At 41.9% G+C, this 25317-nt stretch overlaps 3 protein-coding genes and 1 long non-coding RNA gene across 16 annotated transcripts in view; 2 read left to right on the forward strand and 2 right to left on the reverse strand.

Moving 5' to 3' along the window:
* Positions 1 to 11371, reverse strand: part of banp (BTG3 associated nuclear protein) — a 44791-nt gene extending 33420 nt beyond the window's left edge. The window contains exons 1-8 of one of the 2 annotated variants that reach the window (XM_077005608.1): positions 11223 to 11369; positions 9577 to 9658; positions 8110 to 8195; positions 7791 to 7990; positions 7527 to 7631; positions 6985 to 7151; positions 4874 to 5113; positions 201 to 362 (exon numbers count right to left, since the gene is read on the reverse strand). In XM_077005608.1, coding sequence (XP_076861723.1) covers positions 201 to 362; positions 4874 to 5113; positions 6985 to 7151; positions 7527 to 7631; positions 7791 to 7990; positions 8110 to 8195; positions 9577 to 9652 — 1036 coding nt within the window. In that variant the 5' untranslated portion in view covers positions 9653 to 9658; positions 11223 to 11369. Of the gene's footprint in view, positions 1 to 200; positions 363 to 4873; positions 5114 to 6984; positions 7152 to 7526; positions 7632 to 7790; positions 7991 to 8109; positions 8196 to 9576; positions 9659 to 11222 lie in introns of both variants that reach the window. The other variant, XM_077005609.1, reaches the window with a different exon arrangement.
* On the forward strand, positions 10295 to 12010 carry LOC143514434 (uncharacterized). The gene is made up of 2 exons (XR_013130875.1): positions 10295 to 10516; positions 11256 to 12010. It is a non-coding gene; the product is annotated as an uncharacterized LOC143514434 (long non-coding RNA).
* A 1768-nt stretch (positions 12011 to 13778) lies between these two features.
* Positions 13779 to 16838, reverse strand: pdcd2l (programmed cell death 2-like). Of its 2 annotated transcripts, none has more exons than XM_077005623.1 (6): positions 16606 to 16838; positions 15685 to 15848; positions 15166 to 15603; positions 14727 to 14837; positions 14306 to 14463; positions 13779 to 14038 (listed from the first exon to the last, which is right to left on the reverse strand). In XM_077005623.1, exons 1-6 carry the CDS (start codon positions 16711 to 16713, stop codon positions 13908 to 13910), a joined length of 1110 nt encoding a protein of 369 aa, XP_076861738.1. In that variant the 5' UTR covers positions 16714 to 16838; the 3' UTR covers positions 13779 to 13907. The 2 variants fall into 2 exon arrangements, with proteins under 2 accessions (XP_076861738.1, XP_076861737.1); XM_077005622.1 differs by lacking the exon at positions 16606 to 16838 and adding an exon at positions 16041 to 16235.
* Positions 16839 to 17180: 342 nt separating this feature from the next.
* On the forward strand, positions 17181 to 23717 carry syt8 (synaptotagmin VIII). Of its 11 annotated transcripts, none has more exons than XM_077005611.1 (11): positions 17181 to 18032; positions 18372 to 18508; positions 18728 to 18812; positions 19255 to 19500; positions 19816 to 19985; positions 20075 to 20170; positions 20421 to 20588; positions 22039 to 22206; positions 22489 to 22606; positions 22739 to 22872; positions 23044 to 23717. In XM_077005611.1, the coding sequence occupies exons 3-11, from the start codon at positions 18797 to 18799 to the stop codon at positions 23281 to 23283; spliced, it is 1356 nt and encodes a 451-aa protein (XP_076861726.1). In that variant the 5' UTR covers positions 17181 to 18032; positions 18372 to 18508; positions 18728 to 18796; the 3' UTR covers positions 23284 to 23717. The 11 variants fall into 11 exon arrangements, with proteins under 11 accessions (XP_076861726.1, XP_076861725.1, XP_076861733.1 ...); XM_077005610.1 differs by having other exon boundaries at positions 18413 to 18508; XM_077005618.1 differs by having other exon boundaries at positions 18413 to 18508; positions 19224 to 19500; positions 23044 to 23716.
* The last annotated feature ends 1600 nt before the right edge of the window (positions 23718 to 25317 follow it).

Below are 25317 nucleotides of genomic sequence, written 5' to 3' on the forward strand. Positions count from 1 at the left end.
GATCTGGCTTCATGCCAGAGGGTCAGAGGTGGTGGCCCACAGATCTCAGAGAGGAAGGAGTGGGACAGGCGGCTGCGTGCCCAGATTACAACCATCTGCTGCACGTGGGTCGAGAAACCAAACCTCTACGGCACAGACGAGCCCGGCCCAAACAGAAAGGCTGAAGCTAGGCCGGCGGGAGAGGACGTCGGGACGGGTACCTGAGCTGTTCCGGGCTGCGGGAGCCCTGCGGGAGAAGCTCTTGACGGCGAGACTCTGGCCCCGCTGCTTCCGTCTCCATGCCGTGCGGCACTTGGAGTCGATGCTCTGCTTGATGCGGTACCAGTCAGACTCTGTGATCCCAAACTTGTGGAACAGATGACCTACACAAACCACGCACACACACACACACACACACACACACACACACACACACACACACACACACACAAGGTGAAAAGTACGGTTTACATTAGCTGGGGAAAAGATTAGGATCACATATTTATAAATACTCCACGTTTCAAAATAATTTTGCAATTAAAGATCTTAAGTGCTCCAATCAGTCATTAAGGGGCAAACAGCAAGACACAGGAGGGAGGCTCACTGCAGGCTGGGCCATGTTTGCTCAGAGTGCTTGAAGAACTGATAGTGTGGAGGGTATGAGGTGTAGCCTGAACAGGGTGTAGGAGGTGATGGGTGTGGGAGGTGATGGGTGTGGGAGGTGATGGGTGTGGGAGGTGATGGGTGTGGGAGGTGATGGTGTGGGAGGTGATGGGTGTAGGAGGTGATGGGTGTAGGAGGTGATGGGTGTAGGAGGTGATGGGTGTGGGAGGTGATGGGTGTGGGAGGTGATGGGTGTGGGAGGACATGGTGTGGGAGGTGATGGGTGTAGGAGGTGATGGGTGTGGGAGGTGATGGGTGTGGGAGGACATGGTGTGGGAGGACATGGTGTGGGAGGTGATGGGTGTAGGAGGTGATGGGTGTAGGAGGTGATGGGTGTAGGAGGTGATGGGTGTGGGAGGTGATGGGTGTAGGAGGTGATGGGTGTGGGAGGTGATGGGTGTAGGAGGTGATGGGTGTGGGAGGTGATGGGTGTGGGAGGTGATGGGTGTAGGAGGTGATGGGTGTAGGAGGTGATGGGTGTGGGAGGTGATGGGTGTAGGAGGTGATGGGTGTGGGAGGTGATGGGTGTGGGAGGTGATGGGTGTGGGAGGACATGGTGTGGGAGGTGATGGGTGTAGGAGGTGATGGGTGTGGGAGGTGATGGGTGTGGGAGGTGATGGGTGTGGGAGGTGATGGGTGTGGGAGGTGATGGGTGTGGGAGGTGATGGGTGTGGGAGGTGATGGGTGTGGGAGGTGATGGGTGTAGGAGGTGATGGGTGTGGGAGGTGATGGGTGTGGGAGGTGATGGGTGTGGGAGGTGATGGGTGTGGGAGGTGATGGGTGTGGGAGGTGATGGTGTGGGAGGTGATGGTGTAGGAGGTGATGGGTGTGGGAGGTGATGGGTGTGGGAGGTGATGGGTGTGGGAGGTGATGGGTGTGGGAGGTGATGGTGTGGGAGGTGATGGTGTGGGAGGTGATGGTGTAGGAGGTGATGGGTGTAGGAGGTGATGGGTGTGGGAGGTGATGGGTGTGGGAGGTGATGGTGTGGGAGGTGATGGTGTGGGAGGTGATGGGTGTGAGAGGTGATGGGTGTAGGAGGTGATGGGTGTAGGAGGTGATGGGTGTGGGAGGTGATGGGTGTGGGAGGTGATGGGTGTGGGAGGTGATGGGTGTAGGAGGTGATGGTGTGGGAGGTGATGGGTGTAGGAGGTGATGGGTGTAGGAGGTGATGGGTGTAGGAGGTGATGGTGTGGGAGGTGATGGTGTGGGAGGTGATGGTGTGGGAGGTGATGGGTGTGGGAGGTGATGGGTGTGGGAGGTGATGGTGTGGGAGGTGATGGTGTGGGAGGTGATGGTGTGGGAGGTGATGGGTGTGGGAGGTGATGGGTGTGGGAGGTGATGGGTGTGGGAGGTGATGGTGTGGGAGATGATGGTGTGGGAGGTGATGGGTGTGGGAGGTGATGGTGTGGGAGGTGATGGTGTAGGAGGTGATGGGTGTAGGAGGTGATGGTGTGGGAGGTGATGGTGTGGGAGGTGATGGTGTGGGAGGTGATGGTGTAGGAGGTGATGGGTGTGAGGTGATGGTGCGGGAGGTAATGGTGCGGGAGGTGATGGTGCGGGAGGTGATGGTGCGGGAGGTGATGGTGCGGGAGGTGATGGTGCGGGAGGTGATGGGTGCGGGAGGTGCTGGTTGTAGGACAGGGGTGGGCAATTAATTTTTACAAGGGGTCACATGAGAAACCTGAATTGTGTCAGAGGGCCACACAAATGAAAATGACGTAATTTCGGTGGCTCCGCCGTCACATTCTGTGCAGTGTTGTCCGAAACGATATGTGGTAGTATAAAGAAACACCCCTCAAAAACAGCGAAAGGAACATTTACCTGACCAATTTTAATGTTGCTTTGTGTTTCATGCTTGAAAAGTGCTGGAATTTAGGCTAAAGTACTTTAAAATGTTTGAAATTGTAACTACTTCGTTTCACAACAAATATCTGTCTGACTGAACAGTTCTCTTGTATTACGTTAACAAATACGAGCCTCTTGTAATTCCAGGACAAAACATGAGAGAACAAGAAGATGTTAAGTTCGGGAGTTTTGAAAATAAACAACCATTAAATAATGTGATTAAAAACGAATCATTTCGAGTATATGTATAAATATTTAACTTAATTTAACTTAGGTTTAACGTGCTGGGAAATATTGAAATGGACCTTGAAAGTGACGTTCAAGTGCTTTAATTCCACCTTATAAAGGTGTATGAACCCTGCAAACATGACTTTGTTCATTGCGCAGAGGTGCGGCGCGCGCGCGAAGTTACAAAATTCAAGAGGTGCACGACCTCGCAAATCAACAGCGCGCGAGGCCACCGTAATTACGTCATTTTCGCCGCGCGGACCATCGCACCGCGTCAAGTATAAACCAGGGCTGTGTTCGAAATAGTCTACTACATACTACTGGCATACTGATCGAGCCCCAAATCAGTATGCCGTATGCAGTATGTGACCAAAATGAAAATTTCCAGTACGCAAAACATACCCGGATGACCTACTACTTCCGCAAAATATTCCAGTACGCGAACAGAGCTATCTTCGTGGTGTACTGCATCCCATCATGCAACGCTACGTTCACGTGACCCCGTAGTGTGCTTTGCTTTTGTCGCATACTGGAAACTGTACTGCATACTACTACGAGGACCAGTATATAGTATCCAGTATATACTGAGTCCAGTATGCAGTATCCAGTATGTAGTAGTCTATTTCGAACAAAGCCCAGGCTTAAACCTAGCTTTAAAGCACTTCTACGGCACTTTCAAGGTCCATTTCAAATATTTCCCAGCTGACTCAGGTTCTCTCTAACTCGGGATCTGGAACGGAAAACCCTGAGTTATCGTTAACTCTAAGTTTACTTACCCGGTTTCGTCACTGAATCCGCTTTCTGCAATACCCCCCTGTTCAGTCAGCTATTAGTTGTGAATCGAAATACACTTACAATTTCAAGCATTTTCAAGTACTTTAGCTTAAATTCCAGCACTTTTCAAACCTGGAACACAATGCAACATCAAAATTTGTCACGTAAATGTTCCGCCGTTCGCGCAGGTTCGCACGAGGTGGGCGGAGTCGAGCGCTACGGTCACTCACAAAAGTATAACTTTATAGTTTAACTTGTCGCTGATCACCTACAGTGTTTCTCGCACAGCTCACACACACGCACGTACGTCCACACGGAATTAACACAAACGTAGCGCTTTCAAAATAAAAGCGTCAGTTGTATTGCACGCACGACATAGATAATTGTTTCATTTATGATTGGCCACTCGCGGGCCGGACAGGGACGCACAACTGGCCGGATGTGGCCCGTGGGCCGTAGTTTGCCCAGGTCTGGTGTAGGAGGTGATGGGTGTGGGACCACACTGATTTAGTAGGGTAATTGAGATCAAAGAGCATGTATGTGTGCGCATGTGTTCACGTACAACAGGTGCCCCATTTACAGCAATTTACAGCTTAGATTCCATATCATTACGCTCGCTTGTATACAGAGGACACAAACATGGACGCAAACACATTACGATGCGTATAGGAAAACTTGACCCTGTGGTGTATGTGTGATCAGCTCAGGGCTGGTAATGAAAATAGTCTTTCACACCTAAAGGTTTAAAATTGTTCTCATTTGTGCACATTTCATCGCTGAACAGCAGATTTCCTTACGCGAGCAGTGCCAGTCTAAAGCAAACGCTCCCGAAAGGGCTGAAGGTGGAGCTCTGATATCCCTCTCTGTCCTGAGCGGGGTCCAGGCAAAATCATTACAGCATTAGCTACAGTACGCCGAGTGAACTTCACGACCTTCCTGCGTGCCATTTTCAGTTTCCCTTGGTAGTCTGCTCCATATCATTGTGGGAAATATGTAATGAAGCATGACATCAAGTTGTTTTCAACTACCCTGGGAAAATAAAGGCACAAAGTAGCTCCTAAGTTCACCGTAACATAAGATATAGCCTGGGTCTCTCACAGAGGACCACTGGGCCTTTTCTGTTTCAGGAGACAGCAAGCTTGAGGTGGAAGACGGCACACAAGTTAAGGCAAAAGGCCTTCGAGAAATGACAAGAACTGTTCTCCATGATTCAGCATTTTTCTCTTCCTTTAAATATCAAACCTCCAGCCTCTGAAATGGTCTCAATTCAGCACAGTGTGGATTCTTTCTGTGATGAGACTGTATTAGCTGTGTTTATAAACTTCTCCGAGGTGACGAGTCTGAGAGCCGCTGCCCCCACCCCACGCCGGGCGGCACCACTCACAGCGGATGCCGTAGATCATGAGCGGGTCCAGCTGCTTCTTGCCGTGCTTGCCTTGGCCCGACAGGTTGGAGACGGCCTGGACCTCGCGGTGGAACAGGTAGTCCAGCAGCGTGAGCGCCATCTTCTCTGGAGTCCGGCAGTTACTGCTGATGTGGAGCATGTCAGCCGGGGACACGGGGCAGCGCACACGCATCTCCGCGTTGTTCTCGTCCCCCAACCACGTGCCTGCCGGGTAATCCTCTGAGGTGATGTATGCACGCACGAGCACACACACACACACACACACACACACACACACACACACACACACACACACACACACACAAACGCACATGCACAGACACACATGCAAACACATACACACACAAAAACAAACACGCGTGCACACACACACACACACACACACACACACACACACACAGGAGGGTGGATGACTTCAGTTGGTCATGTATTACACATTTTGGATCAGTTTCAACCATTGAGCTTGACTTAAGTAGTTCTGGATTTTCTCAATATACAAATGTATAGTTGGGGTTCTTTGGAAAGTGACAGTTACGATGACTTGGGGGGGGGGGGGGGGGGGGGGGGAGACGACGACGACATTCACTAGCTGGAAGATCTGATGGTCTGATGGTTCTAGATGATGTGTTTGCTGCCCTCAGCTCCAGCTACATGGGGTAACCAAGGTAAAGCTGTAAACGTTGCAGAGCAGGAGGGAACTGCTAAAGAAGCTCTCATCTAGGAACCGGGAGATGAACGTGAAGAAACGACTGAATAAGACCAGAGTTGGACCCAAATCCTCCAAACTACTACAGAGACAGCAATTGTTTCTAGATCTATAAAAAAATCTGTAGACCATGAAAGTGTATCACTTCTGAAAACATGTGGGCAGAAATGAATCTCACTATTGCTGTCTCTTCATTTTCATACAGCTTAAGGAGTTGATACAAAACTGACCCCTAGTGGTCAATGATATTACCCACAGAGAAAGAAAAAACTCAAGTCCATGTTTTTACTCACTAGGATTTGACAAGTGTGATGCATTTGGTGAGAATAAAGGTATATATAGAGTCCCTATGCATGATTTGTATTATATAACAATGTATTGTACTTAAATGTTCACGGCAAAACTCAAAGGCCCCATGTAATATTACTACATTGTCAATCAGAACTTGTCGAAACTTTGAAACTTGGGTTAGCTGTTCCCAAACCACATAATACAGGTGTTGAGTGGAATTATAATAACAGGGAATGTGGTATGCTTGACATGTCCAGAGAAACATCAGGATAAAAGAAAGATGCCTGACTGATGGGGGAAAAAAACACAGGTGATGCTGACAGAAACCGATAATGTAGAAGATAGGTTGGATCCTCAGAAATGTGTTCCAGCCAGAGCCGACAGAAGAAACCGAATGTAAAAAAGAAAATCACCCGGTCAATAGGCGGAGATATAAGATGGAACGGAAAACGCCAAAAAGTCAAAACAAGACAGACATGTGGAATCTGGGAAAACAAAAAGGAGGTCTTTAAGAACCACATGGTGCCCTGTGGCAATCTGACTAACACACACTGTTATGGACATTTGCAGCACCAAATAAGTAAATATATGCAGAGAGAAGGCTATGAGGTGCATGAGGCCACTCCCACAAACCTCAAATCTGACAACAAATGCTAAAAGGAAAAGCAGAAACTCTCGATCAGAACCAGCCATTTTACCTCCAGCCCTGTCTCTGGACCATGACCATGGATCAGAAACAACCTCAAACTGCCTTCCAACCAGCATACAAAGCAAACTCTCTTCCTCTATCATCCATGCTGTCTGGGGCAGATGGTTTAGCAATTGAAACTCATTTGTAGGTGAAACAATGAGCAAATGTCCTCCTTATAATTGCTTTTTCATTATTTTGTCATTGCAAATCACACCACACGTATTTATCTATCTATTTTCCATGAACTCCATTTCTCATTTTGATAACTTGGACTGCATTCATACGCCGAACAGTCATTTTAGCAAACAACCCTACTGCCAGCTGCGTGTCTCAACACATGAGTGTGACGAGGCAGAGAAGAAGACGGCTCCTGCCTCTCCGTCAAGTGAAGCCCTCACTCACCTTCTGAGTTGAGGGTAATGAGTGTGACGTTGTTGTTCTGCACCGAGCCCTGGCCACTGTTGGACATGGAGTCGCTGGCGTCCGAGTCGCTGGCGTGGTCGTCCTGGCTCTCCTCTGGACCAGGGACCTTCAGCACGATGGTTTTCTGTCTCCCCCTGCCCACCGTACTGGCAGCCAAACAAGTTTAATATCTCATTAAAATGTCATTTTACACAGAATGTTTCAGTCCCAAAATCTAAATAACGAAACTTAAACATAAAAACGTCTTGTTCTGGACACACTGGTATGTTAGAAACACATTTTATCCATAAAAAATGAAAACATGAAACCATAAAATGTAAACTAATGCATTAGTTCTAATGTTCATAATCAGGTTGGAAAAGTCTGTCTATTCTGTATGGTTATAGTTACAATACAACACAGCTATCCAAATGCCAATTATGGAATGGTTCACACTGAAAATTTCATTAAGATGACTTTATAAGTGGAGATTTCTGTTTGACTGAAACCATCTGCAGAACTAAGAGATGTGAAGCACTCACTTGCTAAGTAGGTTCTCCAGGGACTCGGTGGCACGGGGGATCGGGTCCTCCTGGCCTGTTTTCGATCGCTCACTACTCACTACCACGTTGGTCTGGGGCACCACGCTGAGAACATGGAATAATAAAGAACGGGTTAATCAATAGGTCAGTGACTCGGTGTCCAGGTTTGCCTCTGCTTAGCTAAAAGGAGCAGACGTATGTACCCAAGGGAAGGGACAGCAGACATGCGTGAGGAAATTACAAGCCTGTTCTTGCTCCACTCACCAGCGAACTTTGTCACAGGTTTGGGTGGCACCAAAAGGGGATCCAGCCACCATAGGGACCTGGATGGGCCCCGGGCTCTTCCCCATTACTGTGTCGAGCTTCTCCTCCAGGGCCCGACATGTAGCCTCCAGTATCTGGAGCTTCGACTCCATGTTGTCCAGCCTCTGGCAGATAGCCTGACTGATGGACACTAGCATCGACTAGAGGAAGGCAGTGCCAAACAGATAACAATGCATAATAATGACCAGTAGCAGCAGTGTAAAGTGGGTGCATTTTAGGTTTAGCAACAAGTGATAAAATGCTAGAGACATGTTCTTACTTTGAGTGTTGTGTCCTGGTTGCTGCTTTCCAATCTTGCACGCTTCCTCTCAGGTTTATCACCCTCTTCATGGTTCTCCAGTGTGTCTATGTCAAACACAAACATCCCAAACACAGATGTACACAGGGCACAAAAACAGTAACCACTTCTTGGGAATTTCAAAGAAGTGTTAAAAAGAGAATGAGTATCATCATCATCATTTTGTGAATTTTACCGAATGTGCGTGTGCGTGCGTGTATGTTACTCCTCCACTGATATACACTATATTGCCAAAAGTATTCGCTCACCTTCCTTGACTCAAATATGAGCTTAAGTGATATCCCATTCTATATATAGATGGACTATATATATATATATATATATATATATATATATATATATATATATATATATATATATATATATATATATATTATAGACACAGGAGTGTGTTTATGTTTATACAGAAGCACATCTGTGAGGTCACATACAGATATTGGACATGAAGCCTCCGCTCTAATTCATCCCAAAGGTGTCCTATCGGGTTGAGGTCAGGACTCTGTGTAGGCCAATCAAGTTCATTCACACCAGACTCTGCCATCCATGTCTTTATGGACCTTGCTTTGTGCACTGATGCCCAGTGTTGTTGGAAAAGGAAGGGGCCAGCTTCAAACTGTTCCCACAAAGTTGGGAGCATGGAATTATCCAAAATGTCTTGGTATGCTGAATCATTCAGAGTTCCTTTCACTGAAGCTAAGAGGCCAAGCCCAGCTCCTGCAAAACAATCCCACATCATTACCCCCCCCCCCCCCCCCCACCACCAAACTTTACATTTGACACAATGCAGTCAGACAATTACTGTTCTCCTGGCAACCACCAAACCCAGACTCATCCATCAGATTGCACTGTTCTAGAGTGCACTGCTCTGTATTTCTTATAATACAGCTGCCAAATGACTGTGGAATATTTAGGAGTGAGGAAATTTCACTCCTGCCAGCTTCCTCACAAATTTCACTACTGGATTTGTTGCACAGGTGGCATCCAATCACAGTTCCACGCTGGAATTCACTGAGCTCCTGAGAGCGACCCATTCTTTCACAAATGGTTGTAAAAACAGTCTGCATGCCTAGGTGCTTAATTTTATACACCTGTGGCCATTGAAGTGATTGGAACACCTGATACTTTTGGCAATATAGTGTATATACACATAGAAATATAAAAATAGTACACAAAGTTTCCAGAGACACAGAACATTTCAAAAAGAGGTCCTTCACATTACGTGTGTGTGTGTGTGTGTGTGTGTGTGTGTGTGTGTGTGTGTGTGTGTGTGTGTGTGTGTGTGTGGATGGTGTGCCTTTGGGTGGTCATGGGTAATCAGCAGCAATGGAGGGGTAACATAAACGTTGTGTATGTGGGCTCAATCAACACCAGCCACATCTAGGGGGCAGTTTCTCGCCTTCTTTTGGTAAAGGCCAGAGCTGCTCTTACCGGTATCATGGTCTTCATGATTTAAGTCTCCCACAGCTATCTGAACTATCTCCACCAGATCCTGCTCTGACATCATTCAAGTCTAAGAGGCAGGGAAATTACAAGTTAATTGTGTGTTTTCTTTTCATTCTTATGTATTAGTGCAAAACGAATTAATTCAACTCTGCAACATAGTGTAGTAATTCCCATTATACTGAAATATTGTGACACCTTGAAACTGCCCAGTTATTAGCAGTTACATGCACTTAATTACTTCACTTTTCACATTTTAATAATCTGTTCTGAATCCTACCAATGTGTGACAAAAACAATGAGTAATTAAATTATTTGATACATACATAGACATGTCAAAGATTTTATATATAATGACTATGTTTAAAGTCCATCCAGCTATGCAGATGGTAATATTAAAAGTGTAAGGCTACATTGTGGCCCAGGCGGGTGCAGGACGGTCCACTGTGGGCACCGTTACTGAGCACGGAAGCTGGCGAGCTCCTATTAATAGCTGCTCTTCGTGATAGATTCGCAACGGAAATGGCATCATTACAATTATGGGCCAAAAAATGTTTAGCATTTAAGTTCACTGTATTAATCTTCTTTAATATTATAAAATTGTAATAAAACATTAAATACAAATAAATTATTGAAATGATGAAGTAATACTCAGGACTACATTATATGTGCAGTGTATACTTTTTTTTACAGCAAAGATCCTGGCTGATACAAGTGTGTGTAGATACACAAGCATCGCCCACAAACCTGACGCGATATAGAAACATTTACCCAAGGATGTTTTATTATAGAGGAGTTATCCTGCACCCTCCCTCCTCTCCCCTAGACGTTTACAGCTTGCTATAACTGCCCACAGCGTCATGTACAAGACGCGTAAATACAGGAGACTCTCGGTAGGAGGGTAGTAGCTACATAAGCGCATATGTAGGTGAGTTATGTGACCTGCGAGCGCCACAACAACCTGCGGAACAAAACTAGCCAGCATTATTATTAATTATCTACATTTATATACTATTATTATCTACATTTATCGCTACACGCACCCGGCGGTTAAGTAATAATGTACGTTTTTTTGCAACTTGTGCGGACAACCGCCACGGGCGACCTGGCTAGCCCGTCTGGCTTCTCCTGAGGTAATGTGGCTAGCTGCGTTAGCTCCCGCTAGCAACCTAGCTAAAACCGCCTAGCAACCGCGCGAGCGGGCTAACCGGCTACGCCAGCTAGCTTTCCGTTAATGAGTCTCAGGACTAAACGTTGCTGGCCAGAGCAACTTTGTAAGCCAGAAATGTCCCGTGAGACGGGGTTCATAACCATTTTGGTGTCGGTGATAAAATAATAATAATAATTGTGTAATGATAAACTTAAATCATATGTCAGATACATAGTGCTAACCGTGCTAGCTAGCTAAAATACGACTAGCCGCACGGCTGGCGCGAGCTAACTTGCATCAATATGCAACAATAACGAAAGGAAACGGGTCTAGGCCTCGGAGCATTAGTGGCCATCGGCATGACACGCATGAAGGGAATACGACCATTACAGATATCGCCTTTAATGAACGCCGTTAAATTCGTGATCAACACGAACACATCCATTCCACTAGTTCTGTACCGTGCCAGAATGGGTTATATTACCGTGTGAATGATGAATTCTCGTGTTGTTTGTAGGGATTCCGATAATGGCGTCCTTCCTCGCGAGAGAAGAGCCTTGACTTCAATTCGGCTTTTCCTCCACTCTGAACTGCGCTCCCTTTCGCGTTCAGGAGGACTTCGGCATTGCAGCATTCCTGTCCGTTTTCAAATTTTACCAGACAGTATAGCCTGCATCGTGGGATTTGCGCATTCAACTTTTACATGAACGTTTATGAAACGTTAAGAGTGTGGGGGCGCAGCACATACAATGAAAAATCTCTGCTTCACACGAGCCTACCACGCTCATGGTTTGTTAACTGCCTTCTTCCTTTACCATTAGTAAGAGACCTAGAAACAATATAAAGGTTGATCAAGCCTGTAATGTAGTGTACCAATGGTCAGCTTTGGGTTCTGGGCCTTGCTCAAGGGCACTTCAGGCAATCCAGTGAATCAAACTGGCAAACCCAGCCTGCTTTTCTAACCTTTAGGCCATGTCTGAGAACAGAGACTGTGGGGCTTATAAATGAGTCAATTAGAACAAGCCCAAATACCAAACCAAGCAATTAGAATGACCATTCTCCCACATGTAAACCTGTAAAAACTTTTAAAAGCATAATTAAACGAGTACTAATAACAGCACTTGTATCCTAAACTATAAAATATGTGAAAATCATTACCAGCTACATTTACGAAGTTTTACAACAAATGTACACAAGTGCATATATGTAAATTAAAAATTGAAATGTACTATACATATGTCAACAAAAATATAGAATAAAAGGTAGTCTGTATATGTTGTGTCATTCTGTGTGCAGCCAGAATCACCCACTTCATTCCGATTCACAACCCCTCCCAATACCAGCGATCATCCTATTACTCTCACACCTTTCCCTCATTCATCAGCATTAACCCCCTATTTCATCCCACAGGAAGGTATGGTTAAATAGCTCTAACCCTAGCTACTGGAAGAAATTGTTGACAGTCTTATACTTATTTAACTATCACTGCAGTCAGTGGCGCAAAAAGGGGGTATGCAGCGTATGCGACGCATAGGGGCGCTGCACTAGAGGGGGCGCCGTATCGATGCCAGAAAATTATTTGCCGAGTTAATCGGGGGTGGGGGGTGAAGTGCGGGGGGCGCCGATAGTATGTTTGCATACACCTCAGAAAGTATGTAGTTGCAACCCTGACTGCAGTATCTGACATCAAAATGAAGACAATAGGGTTGGCGACAGTAATCTTTGTGCAGTATGGTTGGACTTCTCCATGACCAAGGCAAGTGTAGTCCATCAGTGACAAATATTGTGACATCTCATAGACAGCAATATGCAATTATCTTCTTGCATTATTAAATCTGAAGACTACACTAAAACCTTGAGAAGAGCCAAATCAAGACAAGCATGATGCAAACTGAACGTAAACAATGCAGCTTAAAGATAAGGCAAGGTTATATACATTTGAAATTTCAAACATGTTTGGAATTTTTTTTGAAAAGCTCTGCATGACTGGCACATGCACCATCAGTTCTCTTAAGTCTTTCAGATGTTGCCCTGAGGAGAAAGAGCCTGTCATACATCTAGCACATTGAATAGCTATAAAAAAGATACCTACATAGGTTAACCTGTGCTATACAGCACATAAAAAATCAGCAAACAAATTTGGAGAAATGCATGGAAGCAAAACATTAGTCTAAATATCGGGATAGACTACACTTTACCTTTAGGGTTGAAGATGCTTTAACCTTCCTCGTCTTAGCTTTCTGTTACTATCTCATCGATTTTAAGTGACTCAAACCAGCCATTAGACCCTAAAAACAAATGATCATCCCTTTGTTTCTTACCTCTTGGTTACATTGTTAGGCTTCCTGATCATCCATGAACATATTGGTTTTAATGTATGTTGTGGCCCACTGGGCCTTTCTATTGACAGCATATACAATAGTACACTCTAAACTGATTTGGCCTTACATGTCTGGAAATGTCTGCCTTTCCTTGTTTTGTGAAAAAGGTCAAAGATAGAAGCCCCTAATGGAAGATCAAATGGTTGGAGGAAGAGCTGGCTGTGGGCTGTTGATATAGAATGCATTTATGATTTCAGTTTTGGTAATTACGGTTTTCAAATTATGCCTGGCTCAAAACTGACCGTAATAACAGACAGGTCTTAATTTTAACAAGAGCATTTTTATAATTTAGTAATAATTTTAAAAGAACTTCGACAAAGTAAAAAAGTGCAATAAACAAATGTCTGTAGTATGTAGCATTGTATGTAGCATTTAAAACCTACAAATGAGTCCGTCACAGCCCTAGCACTTGAGGAAGGTTAAAGAAAAATAGCAGGCAAAGCATATCTAGCAAATCACTAACAGTAACAGTTTAACCATGCAACAATGTTCATTTGCAATTTAATTAAAACATGTAAAATAAAAATAAGGGTAAACGTAAGGAACAGTTCTGTACCTCTTACATGAGTTTGTGTTCCATGTGAAGTGTGGTGCATTAAGAACAGGGAAGAGTTTGAATGAATGAACACTCACTCAACAAACACTACCATACCATAACATTAGTGTACAACTCCTGATTGGCAGTATTATTTAATTCATTTTTTTGTGCAGACAGTATGAACACTCGGTTATAGCGACAAAAAAAATGAGTGAAGGACAAACATGTTTTTTTATTGTTGTTTAAATTATTATTTAAACAGCTTTTGATCAGGGTCAGCTTGTACGAAGATAAATTCTTCAACAGGAACATTTGATCCAGACATCCAGCAACTTTCTCTGCAGGTATATACCAAAACTGTCCCGAATTCCAAAACCAACTCTGGGGAGGGGAGGGGGTGTAAGAAGGGGGGTAAATACAGTAAATATCAGTCAAGTCTTCAACAACTGCATGCTAACATTTATACCTTTCTGTGGTTATTAATCTACTAGGTTTTGTATTTTAAATGTCTAACTTCCAAAAAGGGGATACCGAAATATTAGTAAATGCTCATCATTTCTGATATGAAATACCTACTGCAATTGCCTGCGTAACTATCTTTAAATAAAATATATTGAAAACAAATACTATAAAGTAAACCAGACAAACCTGAGCTTGGGTCTGTATTATGGAGTAAGCTGACCAGTGCTGGCATGAGCTGAAATTCAAAAACTCTAGGACTGCCACAGTGTGCACATGCTGGCACTATCTGCTTTAGGATTGAAGGAGGCTTCATTAATAATAATGGTGACCCACTCCAATTGTACCTGCAATATACAAAAATACACACATGCACACGCACGATAAATGCATGCACATGTGCACGCACACAAATACACAAAAATAACCCCTTTTATCCTTTCATTGCAATTATAGTACATGCATTTCGATGTAATGTACATTACAAAAGCCTTTTCAACTTGTCAGTAACAATAATGCTGAATATGTTTAAATTCCACTACAAGTTAAATTCTTTAAATATGATATGTGAGCTAAAGTCGTCATGTATATCCCTGTATAACAAACTTACCGAAGCACTTGTTCTGGACAGAGGGAGATTCTTTTCATGAAACGAGAGAAGACTGCATCTCCATGTTTGGCTTCTGTTTTTTCATAACTCTCAACTCCTTCAGCTTCATTACTAAACAATGAAACCAAGAAAATTAATTACCTTTTCTTTTTTAGGTACTAATAATGTATACTTGTACATCACGACATTGTAAAATACATTTCATTTTTTTTATATTATGCATCAAGGCAACCACTTCAGCATTGATGAATATTCAACCCATTGTTATGTGTATTTAAAATATTAGCATATTTTAAGAAATCAGGCTAGACCATGATGCCAGAGCTGATATTTATTTTCTACTGTTCCAGGATTAATTAACCTAGTATTTCATGCCAATAGTCTGTACAACTGTTAATCACAATAATTCCTCGATCGTTAAATACAAGATTATTCTCACCTGCTGTTCTCTTCAACAGTCACTCCCTCTCTTTCTTCATACTCCTTCAGCAGTCTGTAAGCATGCTCCATGTCCTTATGAGCTACAAGGTCCTTCTCCTCCACCACACTGATGTAGAAGGGCTGAAAAGCAGGTGCAGTGGGGGGCAGCGTAGTAGCTTCCTTGCTCCCCAGGACATCTAAACAAAGCCCTTTTAGTCTACTGCTGACATCAAGTTCAGCTGGAGCGCTGCCTGAGGCTTTCTGGGCTGTGTCTGCAGGAGTCTGTGCACAGCTCTGAGGTTCATGGTTTTCAGCCTCCATCCCCCAGTCATCAGCTCCTGCACACCACTCTGTAGTGGACATCTGAACTTGCTTAACCTGCAGATTACTGGCATCCTGACACTCTGATAGCTGTTTCAAGTCAGACTCCAAACACTGTGAACGCAGGACCTTCCAGCTAGGTACAGATGGAAATAAATTCAATGAAACTGTGCAAATATTTATTCATGTTTCAGTCAATTTGTAAGTATCTGTTTACCTCTCTGGCTTGCCATAACATTGTGGATTAACACATGCAAATATATTCAAGGTGCGGTGATATGGAGATTCCCCAAGAGGGCAGTAGATTTGGACAACATGACCGAGGATCCCATCACACAGAATGCACCGATTACATTGATCCGTTATACCAGGAATCAGGTCCTACAAAAATAAAAAGTATTCATATGAAAGAAAAAAAAACCCCTAAAAAACTGTACAATGGTTCTGTTCGTACCACTGTGACACTGATAGTGCAGCGCAAAGTAAATACTCTTAAGCGAGAGCCTTGTTTTGTATATTGCTATAGGTTACGCATATCGTATTATATTTCCTTAACTTTTAATATTAACCTACATACAAAAAGTTTCGAGCCAGCCAGGAGTCGAACCTAGAATCTTCTGATCCGTAGTCAGACGCGTTATCCATTGCGCCACTGGCCCCATACACGCGGATTTTAGCCATAATGTTAAGCGGTAATACCATTCGTTGAGGATTTCATCATAATAATATTTTAATCAAAGTAGTTAGCTACCTAGGTAACAGTTTAGGTAATTTGGTCGTAAATATACTGACTTGGTTAAATTGTCTTTCGTCGAGTTGCGAGCTGTTTGAATGCGAGTCGGTAGCTGGCTAGCTAGCTAGAAGCCTGTAGATTAGCTAACCTAGCTACCTTGAAGCCTGGCTAAGCCAGGTAGACAAGTTTAGCTAAACTTGTATCAAACTAACATGAATATAATGGTCGTTTTCGATACTAAAGTAAACGTATAGTGTACCTTCTATATACACATATATACGATACGGTTCGGTTAACTAAAGCAACAAATTAAGTGTTGGTACCCGGTAGCTAGCAATGTTTTGACAAGACAACTAGCTGGCTCCCTGGCTAGTTAACTACATACACCAAACACGTATCCCTTACCGGACTGCCTCCAATTTTATTTGTATAATAAAAGGTGCCACCTTTCTTCATATCAATACCGCCATCGCATATTCCTATGAGGGTTGATTCTTGCATTGCTGCTTGCATGTGAGCTAGATAGATGGCGTTAGCTAATGTTGAACCCACGTGTAACCAGTCATCGAGTTTCACTAATTTTTAGTATTTGGTGGACGCGCTTATCCATAAGGGCCTGCATATCTAGCATTACTGGCTAGATAGCTAGTTATTTTTCACGCTTACACCAAGTATGAAAAAATGTAATCAATTCATACAAAGGTTCTCCATCAGGTGTCTTGGAACGTTACTTTTGGAACGTTGCTTTTGGTTAATTATCCATATTCCCTGCATATACCTCAACGACGACATGTTGCTAGATATGAAAATCTACAGAAAATATGTGTGCGTCATGGTTTTCATTTGACATTTTCAGCATTTTGCATATGATGAATTCCTTTCTCCCACTGGTAGGCACCCAGGTGCTTGTTCAAATTCTTGTCATCTCAAGACTTGACACCTGCAGCTCGACGCATACTGGTCTTCCTCTGCTGGCCGGTGGTTACTTCACCGACTTCCAAAAGCTACTAATCAGATTTAAAACTGGTTTGATTTAAAACTCAATGTTCAGTATTGTACTTATGCTCATAATAGAATACTTTCTAGGTATCAGTACTGACATTTGTATCTAGCAATGTACTTTAAATGCATCTTGGACCGTAATCTATCATACTAGATCAGATATTCTAGTATACTCAATAAATTCCATAAATGTAAATGCAAAACAAATTTTGCAGATCAGTTTTGAGAATCTGTATTGTCCTGAATCATATTTTATTGAACACTGCAATCCGTGTTCTTCAAATTTTGGCTTACTTTTTCCATTCTTAAAACTTAGATGGTCTGAGTAAGGCAAAGACCCATAAAGATAAAGATTATATGGCGTCATTCCTAATGAACAATATTTACACAGAACTGGTTTTCATCATTAATTCCTCCTTAAATGTAAATACATATATATGTGGTTTCTTTGTTGACAACAGTGATGTGCTGTTAAAGTGATGTTTCTGAAGCTACTATTCAGAACTGTCCATCTTGGACCCATCTGTATTAGCTGCACACTTAAGTCTGAATGTTTCCAGCTGTATTACATGTCATTTTATCTGCTTTTTACTTCCCTGAAAGACTCCACACCACATAACTTGGCATATATCTGTCCTTTTGAGCAAACAATGTGTGCAGATGAGGTGTGGCAGGTAACTCCATGTCAGGTGCGTTTGGAGAAGCGCCTCCATGGCTTTCTTGGTAATTCTGTTAAGGAGAGTGGCACAGCAATTGAAACTTACAAATGAACTGCCTCATCCGCAATGAAATCAAAGAAATGAAAAAGGAAAAATACGTCTAATTAAACGGTATGTTTTGCATCTTTATTATTATTTTTGCTATAAGTTTTAAAAACATGTTTTGCCCTTTGGCACATCAGTTCTAAAATTCATTCTGAAACCTGTAAGATGGCATTAAAGCTATTTACTTTATTACTAGTAGCATATATTATTAATAATTTATTTATACATTAGATTTTTCTGAGAGTAAACAAAATGAGGGCCATTTTGCAAATTCTACAGTTACACTGGAATATACTATTTCGATACACCTAAATATCCATTAATGTTAACATTATTTGATGAGACCACAATAAGGTGCTCTGAGCAAAAAAAAAAAAAACCTTTTTTCTTCCTTTGAGCTGATAGGCCTTTGCCATTGGAAGTAACTTCCTTCCCTTCTCCATTAGCTGTTGTGGAAGTGTAAATTCCATGGAACAATAACAAATATCAGTCTTTTAATGTGGGGCCATCACCACAACTAAAGATCACAAGAGTCTGCAACAGTGAGTGCCGTAATGTTTAGTACTGAAGTTGCTTTATTGTGTTTTTAATTTCCATTACTGCTGTATAGGCACAATCGTTATTTGTCTGGTAGTTTTACTGTGGTAGAACACCAATGTTTTGAGCTGTTAAAACTAGATTTAGGTTTGTTAGTCAAATTTACTGTACAAATCTCAGATTTTGTCCTTAGTGACCAGAACTATTCTGATTTGCAATGGCAGGACAAACACGTATCTACCTTCTGCCTAACAGTATGTGAGTTTTGATGTTTCTTTCCTGCCTGTGTGTAAATGTGGCATATTTACAGTAAGTGTTCTTACCCTGTTACCATAACATTGCTCAGTTTAGTAAAGATATGTTTCATACAATAAGAATGTTATCTCTGCACTCTGAAGCACACCCTGTTTAATGGATCGTTGTTACAGTTGTCAACATTCCTTAAGGCTGTTTAACTATGGCGGTGGCTAAATGTCTGCTCTGTCAATGCAAGCAAGTTTTTGTAAAAAAATATATTTTGTTCATTTAGGCAGGGTCAAAAAGTGAGATTCTTTTTTCCTTCCAGTAATGTACATTAAAACATTCTATCTAATTCAGTATCCCTTTTACAAATTTGTTTCCCTTAAGATCTGAATCCGAGGAAGATTGTACTTATTCAAAGACATGCAGTTACCATTCTGATCAACAGAGAGCGATATTGAGCAACATTTCTTCCAACAGCTGAAGACCCCCTTGCATGTTTCCTATACAGACGTATTCAGTGAGCTTTCGACCACCATGACCATCGACAGAACCATGGCTTCCAGTTCTACATTGAATGGCACAAGATTTAATTATTCGATCACTGTAATCCTAACTTCAATTACCATAACTTCAAGCTTTGTAACTCCAACGTCAGCTACTACTGCTCCAAATGCACATAATGTCACCAAAGTAACTACCAAGCCCACCACTACAGCACCTGGGTTTCTGTCCTCTCTACTGGACAAGATCCCATGTGAGTATTCCCAAGCCGACATTGCGCCGGCCCACCCCCCACCCCTATCCCTTCCCCTTCTTACTCTCTCTCCCAGGATGGAGAATTGCTGAGGCACCTGTTCCATCCAGCATATCTAATTCCACTCCCAGTGCACATTTCTCACATCTCACTTTTCACTTGTTACAAGTATATCTCACTTTAATCCTGCTGGCCGCGCTCTTGCCTAATGCTTCAGATGTGTGTCATAGTGCTGGCTACAGCTACACCAGCTTTGCTTTTCTGTTTGTACAAGATTGGGGACAAACATGTCTTTTATAACCCCCCCTCTCACAGTGCCAAGATGGGCCATCTATGCCATTATTACCCTCATCCTCCTGGTGATTTTAATCTGTGTGGTGTGCTGCTGTGTGAAGTGTTGCTGCAAAGGGAAGAAGAAGAAGAAAAAGAATGCAGACCAGAAGGTTAACCTGAAAGGAATCAGTGGGACTACTACTACTGCACTGGTGAGAGAATGAACATTTTAGCTTTATGCTAATGTTGACTGGTTCAGAGGCGTGGTCTTTACCGGCTAGGTGGCTAATTTGATTGACAGGTGCAGCCTGGAGCTGAGGAAGTGGAGTATGGATCAGCTACCCAGAGAAGAGGAAAACTGCTCTACTCTCTGGAGTACAACGCAGGATGCTCAGAGGTTTACTTATTTGTTTGTGAAAGAAGATACTTCTGGTGGTCAGGGGAATAGTCAGGCACTGCAAAAAACAAACAAAATACAAAATTATAATATTTTACTTACTGCATATTCTTCTTTAATTTATTCATTTTTGCTCAGACATATGTCTTCTTGACAGTAAATGAAAATTAAACACTGTATCTAATAATTTCCAATTTTTCAGTCACACACCTTTACTGCATCTCACTGCTATGGTTCTATGTTCTTTTAGATGACTGTTGGGGTGAAGGAGGCTTCGGGGTTAAAGGCTATGGATCACGGAGAAACATCAGACCCTTATATCAAAGTTTACATCCTTCCCAAGAAATCCAAAACCTTTGAGACCAAAGTGTTCAGAAAAACTCTGAATCCAGTCTTCAATGAGAATTTTAAATATCAAGTAAGTTGTTCGTATCATCACATCAGATGTCCTGCCAAAGAAAATTGTATTATGCTTTACTATATTCTATTATTTCCAGTTAGATTAGTCAACATTGAAAAAACACCATCTTTAGTGGTTAAGCAGGTGAACATAAGTTTTGGAATTAATATTTTTTTAAGCTTTGGATGCGACCTTCGTTATCGTCCAAAAACAAAAAGTGCAGTTAGTTTTCTTAAATTAGGAGTTATGACTAATTAAGGTGCCCCAGAGTCTGCCGTGAACGTTGTGAAATGTTAACACTGCTGGCCAACAAACAAGCCGAAATTTATCTTGTAGTGAAAACTAATCTACATAGGCTACATGTATTCGGCCATAGAACTAGCACACTTATTGATGTGACAAGATATTTGCTTCATAACAGAAATGTACCCCAGCTGTGAGAGCACAGACACGTAGTCACATATCGGGACAAACACCACACTGATGAGACTACATGAACAGTTCAAAACTATATTCAACAACTTTCTAATAAAACCACGCCAAATAAAACAAGCTAAGCTGTGTTAGCATGACCGCAAAATCACAGTAAAATGAGAATCACGCCAAGGATTGCTTATCTTAACCCACGATTTCTGGTTAGTTTCTTCTAAAATCTAATTAAAATAAAGCAGCGTTAATGACCTTTTACATAGTGCGGCTAATCGCCATCGGTCAGAAACCTTTCAGGCGCATATCTCCTCCCATCTCTGAAAACCCGCTTTTCCATCCTTGTTTTTGGATCGGTCTAATTTCTCCATTTGTCATATTATCTTTACTTTTGTCTTGTGAGATGTTTCCGGCCAATACATGTTTGGTGTTTGGCAGAGAAACACAGCATATGAAGGGGCTTTCTTCAGTGATACCGCCTTTGGCTTTTTGACCTCGCGCTACCACGAGAACACGCGCGCAAACGAGCAACGGTTGATGACGTCAGACGATCCTCCAGTCTCTGATTGGTTGTTTTGATTCGGGCGCGGTGGACAGATTGTATTGACAGATTATCTGGCTCGTAACCACACGAGCCAGAACACCGCTATTTATAAAGCTATGCAAAGACAGTCACAGCAAATGTAATAAAACGTTTTTATATGGGTTACCCACTGCAACGTTAACCAGTTGTTAGAACACTGGTAGATGGCTATAATCTCTGTTGGACGTACTTGTAGTCAGATCTATAAATGATAAGTACGCATAACATTTGCTGATGTGTTTTGCTGACCGATATTTAATCTCACTTGCATTCTTGCATTTTCACAAGCACCTGTTGACTATTGCTAAAATATTTATTTTCATTCTACAGATTTTTTTTTTTGAGTTAGTAAGAAAGGGTGGCACATCTACTAATGCACATTTATATCCTTATATAACTGACTTATATAAATTTTTATTTGCTGCATTACAATTATGTTCCCAATGCATCTGTGTTTAGATTCCTCAGAAGGAGCTCAGCGAGTCAACCCTCGTGATGCAGGTGTACGACTTCAAAAGGTTCTCCAAACACGATGTTATAGGTGAGCTGAGGTTGCAGCTCTCCTCCGTGGACTGGAATCACGTGATTGAGGAGTGGCGAGATTTGAGCGAACCCTCCAACCACGAGGTACAGCGTCCTCTGTTCAGGACATACAACATCTGGTGCTCTTCTATACATTTGTCTGATCACCTTTCCCATTAGCATTGTGTTACATGTCGCTCATGTATTAAATAGTAGTGTTGTTAGGTCAAAAGTCATCAGCCCAATACTGAAAATAGTGAGTACAGCTATAGCACGGTTACTGGTTGGTTCATTCGATTAATGTTATGCTTATTATTTGACATCACTAACAACATGATCAAGCCAAAGTGGGCGTTTTTGAATAAAGTAAATTGCATACATTCACAGCAAGACCAATTGGGAGATATTTGCTTCTCTCTACGTTATGTACCTACTGCAAGTAAACTCACTGTGGTCATCCTGGAGGCCAAGAACTTAAAGAAAATGGACCTTGGAGGATCTTCTGGTTAGTCGTGTCATTTTTTCCACTAAGTAGCCACTTCACCAAGAATCTTTACATTGATAAATTGATTTAATGATTGCTCTATTAAATAAATCCATTAATTTATGTATTTATTACTGTTTATACAAAACATAGATCCATATGTTAAAGTTCAGTTAATTCTGGACAAGAAGAAGTGGAAGAAGAAGAGGACATCTGTTAAGAAGCAGACACTGAATCCTTACTTTAATGAATCATTTACTTTTGAAGTGTCATTTGAACAAATTCAGGTAAATAATAAACAATAATGTTTTTTTTCTCCTTTTGTTAATTTAAGATTAATTTAAAATGTTAAAATTCCCTTGAAATAAAACAAGCTCAGTTTTTGTTTGAGGTAAATAGGCTGCCTTGTCTGTATATGTAGTTATAAATGCATTGTACCGTATGCATTATCTGCACAGAGAGTACAGCTGGTAATCTCAGTGTGGGACCATGACAAAGTGAGCAGGAATGACGCCATTGGGAAAATTTTCCTGGGCTGCGATGCCTCAGGGAATCAGCTGCGGCACTGGGCAGATATGCTGTCAAACCCCCGCAGGCCTGTGGCCCAGTGGCACACACTACTCTCAGCTGAACAGGTGGACTCCACCCTGGCCTTAAAACACACACTCAGAATCCCCTTCACCAATATGGCTTTCTGATTTGGGTTCTTCAGAGTTCATATTGGTTTCTAGCACTTTGTTGCTGAGGTTTTCTATAATTGTGCAATTTATTTATTAGATATGTCAGAAAGAATAAATATGTTGCCTAGTTTCACTTAGTGTACTATGGCAATTAAATATATAGGGACCAAAATGGTTTGGCATTTCAGTAGAATAATGTTTTAATTTCAAAATTGTTTAATTAGTATAAAGGATATATGATGATGATATAGATGATATGATATAAAATGAAATTAAATATTTCATCTTTATGAATATCCTCATTAACATTAAAAGTATGCATTTGCACAAGTGTTTCAACTTTTTAAACATTTAAAAGTTTAAAACTTCATATTATTCATACTTTCCTATGTATATTTCAAGTATTATTTTACATTGTTTTATCAGATAAATACAGATGATGATACACCGACTGTAATTTTGGTAAAAAAATAAATAAATAAATAAATTACTAACCTTATAAAATCCCATTTATATGCACAACCTCTGCTACTTTGTTAACATGCGGTAGATACTAGTAACACATGCATTGTTGTTGGTTTTAATACAGTGCATGCGCACACACACATCTCTGGTGGTAATAATAGATAAGGCCATGTGTACACAGTGTTAGCACACATTAGCTTAATTGGGCCACTTTAATTAAATTTCAGGTGATGAGAGGTCTTACTGAGAATTATGTTGTCACATCTTTGCTATTTTTCTTATACATAAGCAAAAGTACATATAAGCTTTCTCACTTAAATAAGAGTAATATAGAGCAAATTTTTCAGCTTGGCATTAGGACCACCTTTTCATACAATTTAAACGTGAGCAAATAGATCTAGATTTCTGGACTTAGATAAAGCCTTCTCCTAGATTCTAAAGTATTTTAGGTGATGTAACCATCATTATCAACCAGAACTGAATGATTCCATATATAATTTCTCTAAAAGAATACATAAACCAAGCGAGACTGTCACCTCAGCTGTAAAGGGCAGCTTTGTAGCACCAGAACCATCCAGCAGGCATGACCTTTAGGGCCTCCCCAGGTTCTGGTGTGATCACAGCACAGCTGTGATCCTCACAGAGTGACATTAGGTGGTCATGGCTCAGGGGGACAGTAGTAACAGGATGGCTGACTTGAGCCCTGCTGGGCTGCTTACAGGCTTGGATGAACTATGTACTAACATATCCTAGTCTAGTCTAAGACTATTTTAATTGAAGCAATCAAGAAAAGTAAATACAACAATTAGCCACTGGCATTTTTATCTCCTGAATTTACTTAATTTCCTAAATTGGTAATGTAATTACAGTATATGGATTAATCGGAAACATTAACAATTTTCATCAAAACTATTTAATATTTTTCAGTTTTTTTCCCTAATAAGAAGTACACTCAAGTGTTTTAACGTTGATGAAGCAATACATGGAAATCTGATGAAACTTGTCTTTGTCTCTTTAGGAAACTCTGTGTGTGTGAGTGTGTGTGTGTGTGTGTGTGTGTGTGTGTGTGTGTGTGTGTGTGTGTGTGTGTGTGTGTGTGTGTGTGTGTGTGTGTGTGTGTGTGTGTGTGTGTGTGTGTGTGCATATTGTTTGTGTTGAGGCATATGAGCAGCATTCTTAAGAGATCCATGTCTTGTCTGCAGCTGAATGGCAGGGAGCAATAACCAGCCCTTTGAAATGTTAATTGATGCATTATACCACCAACTGGGGTTGGGCTATCTTCATCTTCCTAATGCATCTGTAAGGGTCCATTAACACCATTCAGTTTTATTTAGATATCACATGCACATTTCAGTATAGCTTTTTTCAAGGTAAAAAGCATATAATGTTTGCTAAAACCATAGATTAACTATTTTGCTTATCAGATGCATTGATTTGGTTTCACAATAACATCTCCACGCAGTTTGTGTTTTGTTCAACCCATCAAGGGTTATTTTAGGCAACATCACACCCATGGACGTAATTTTGATTTCAAAAGTGGGGGGGACATGGATTCGTCGCTATTTAATTATTTGGTTTTAACCGTAA

The sequence above is a fragment of the Brachyhypopomus gauderio genome, chromosome 5, assembly GCF_052324685.1.
Source record: "Brachyhypopomus gauderio isolate BG-103 chromosome 5, BGAUD_0.2, whole genome shotgun sequence".
In the NCBI taxonomy this organism is placed as follows: domain Eukaryota; kingdom Metazoa; phylum Chordata; class Actinopteri; order Gymnotiformes; family Hypopomidae; genus Brachyhypopomus; species Brachyhypopomus gauderio.

Bases quoted from the DNA above. Each gene is read 5' to 3' on its own strand.
- pdcd2l (XM_077005622.1), bottom strand. From the start codon at position 16,169: ATGGTATTACCGCTTAACATTATGGCTAAAATCCGCGTGTATGGGGCC. The intron at 14,838-15,165 runs GTGAGAATAATC...TTCATTGTTTAG, and splicing joins ACTGTTGAAGAGAACAGCAG to TAATGAAGCTGAAGGAGTTG. The intron at 14,039-14,305 runs GTTTGTCTGGTT...TCCCCTCCCCAG, and splicing joins TAATACAGACCCAAGCTCAG to AGTTGGTTTTGGAATTCGGG.
- syt8 (XM_077005611.1), top strand. The intron at 20,171-20,420 runs GTTTACTTATTT...ATGTTCTTTTAG, and splicing joins ACAACGCAGGATGCTCAGAG to ATGACTGTTGGGGTGAAGGA. The intron at 22,207-22,488 runs GTACAGCGTCCT...ATACATTCACAG, and splicing joins GCGAACCCTCCAACCACGAG to CAAGACCAATTGGGAGATAT.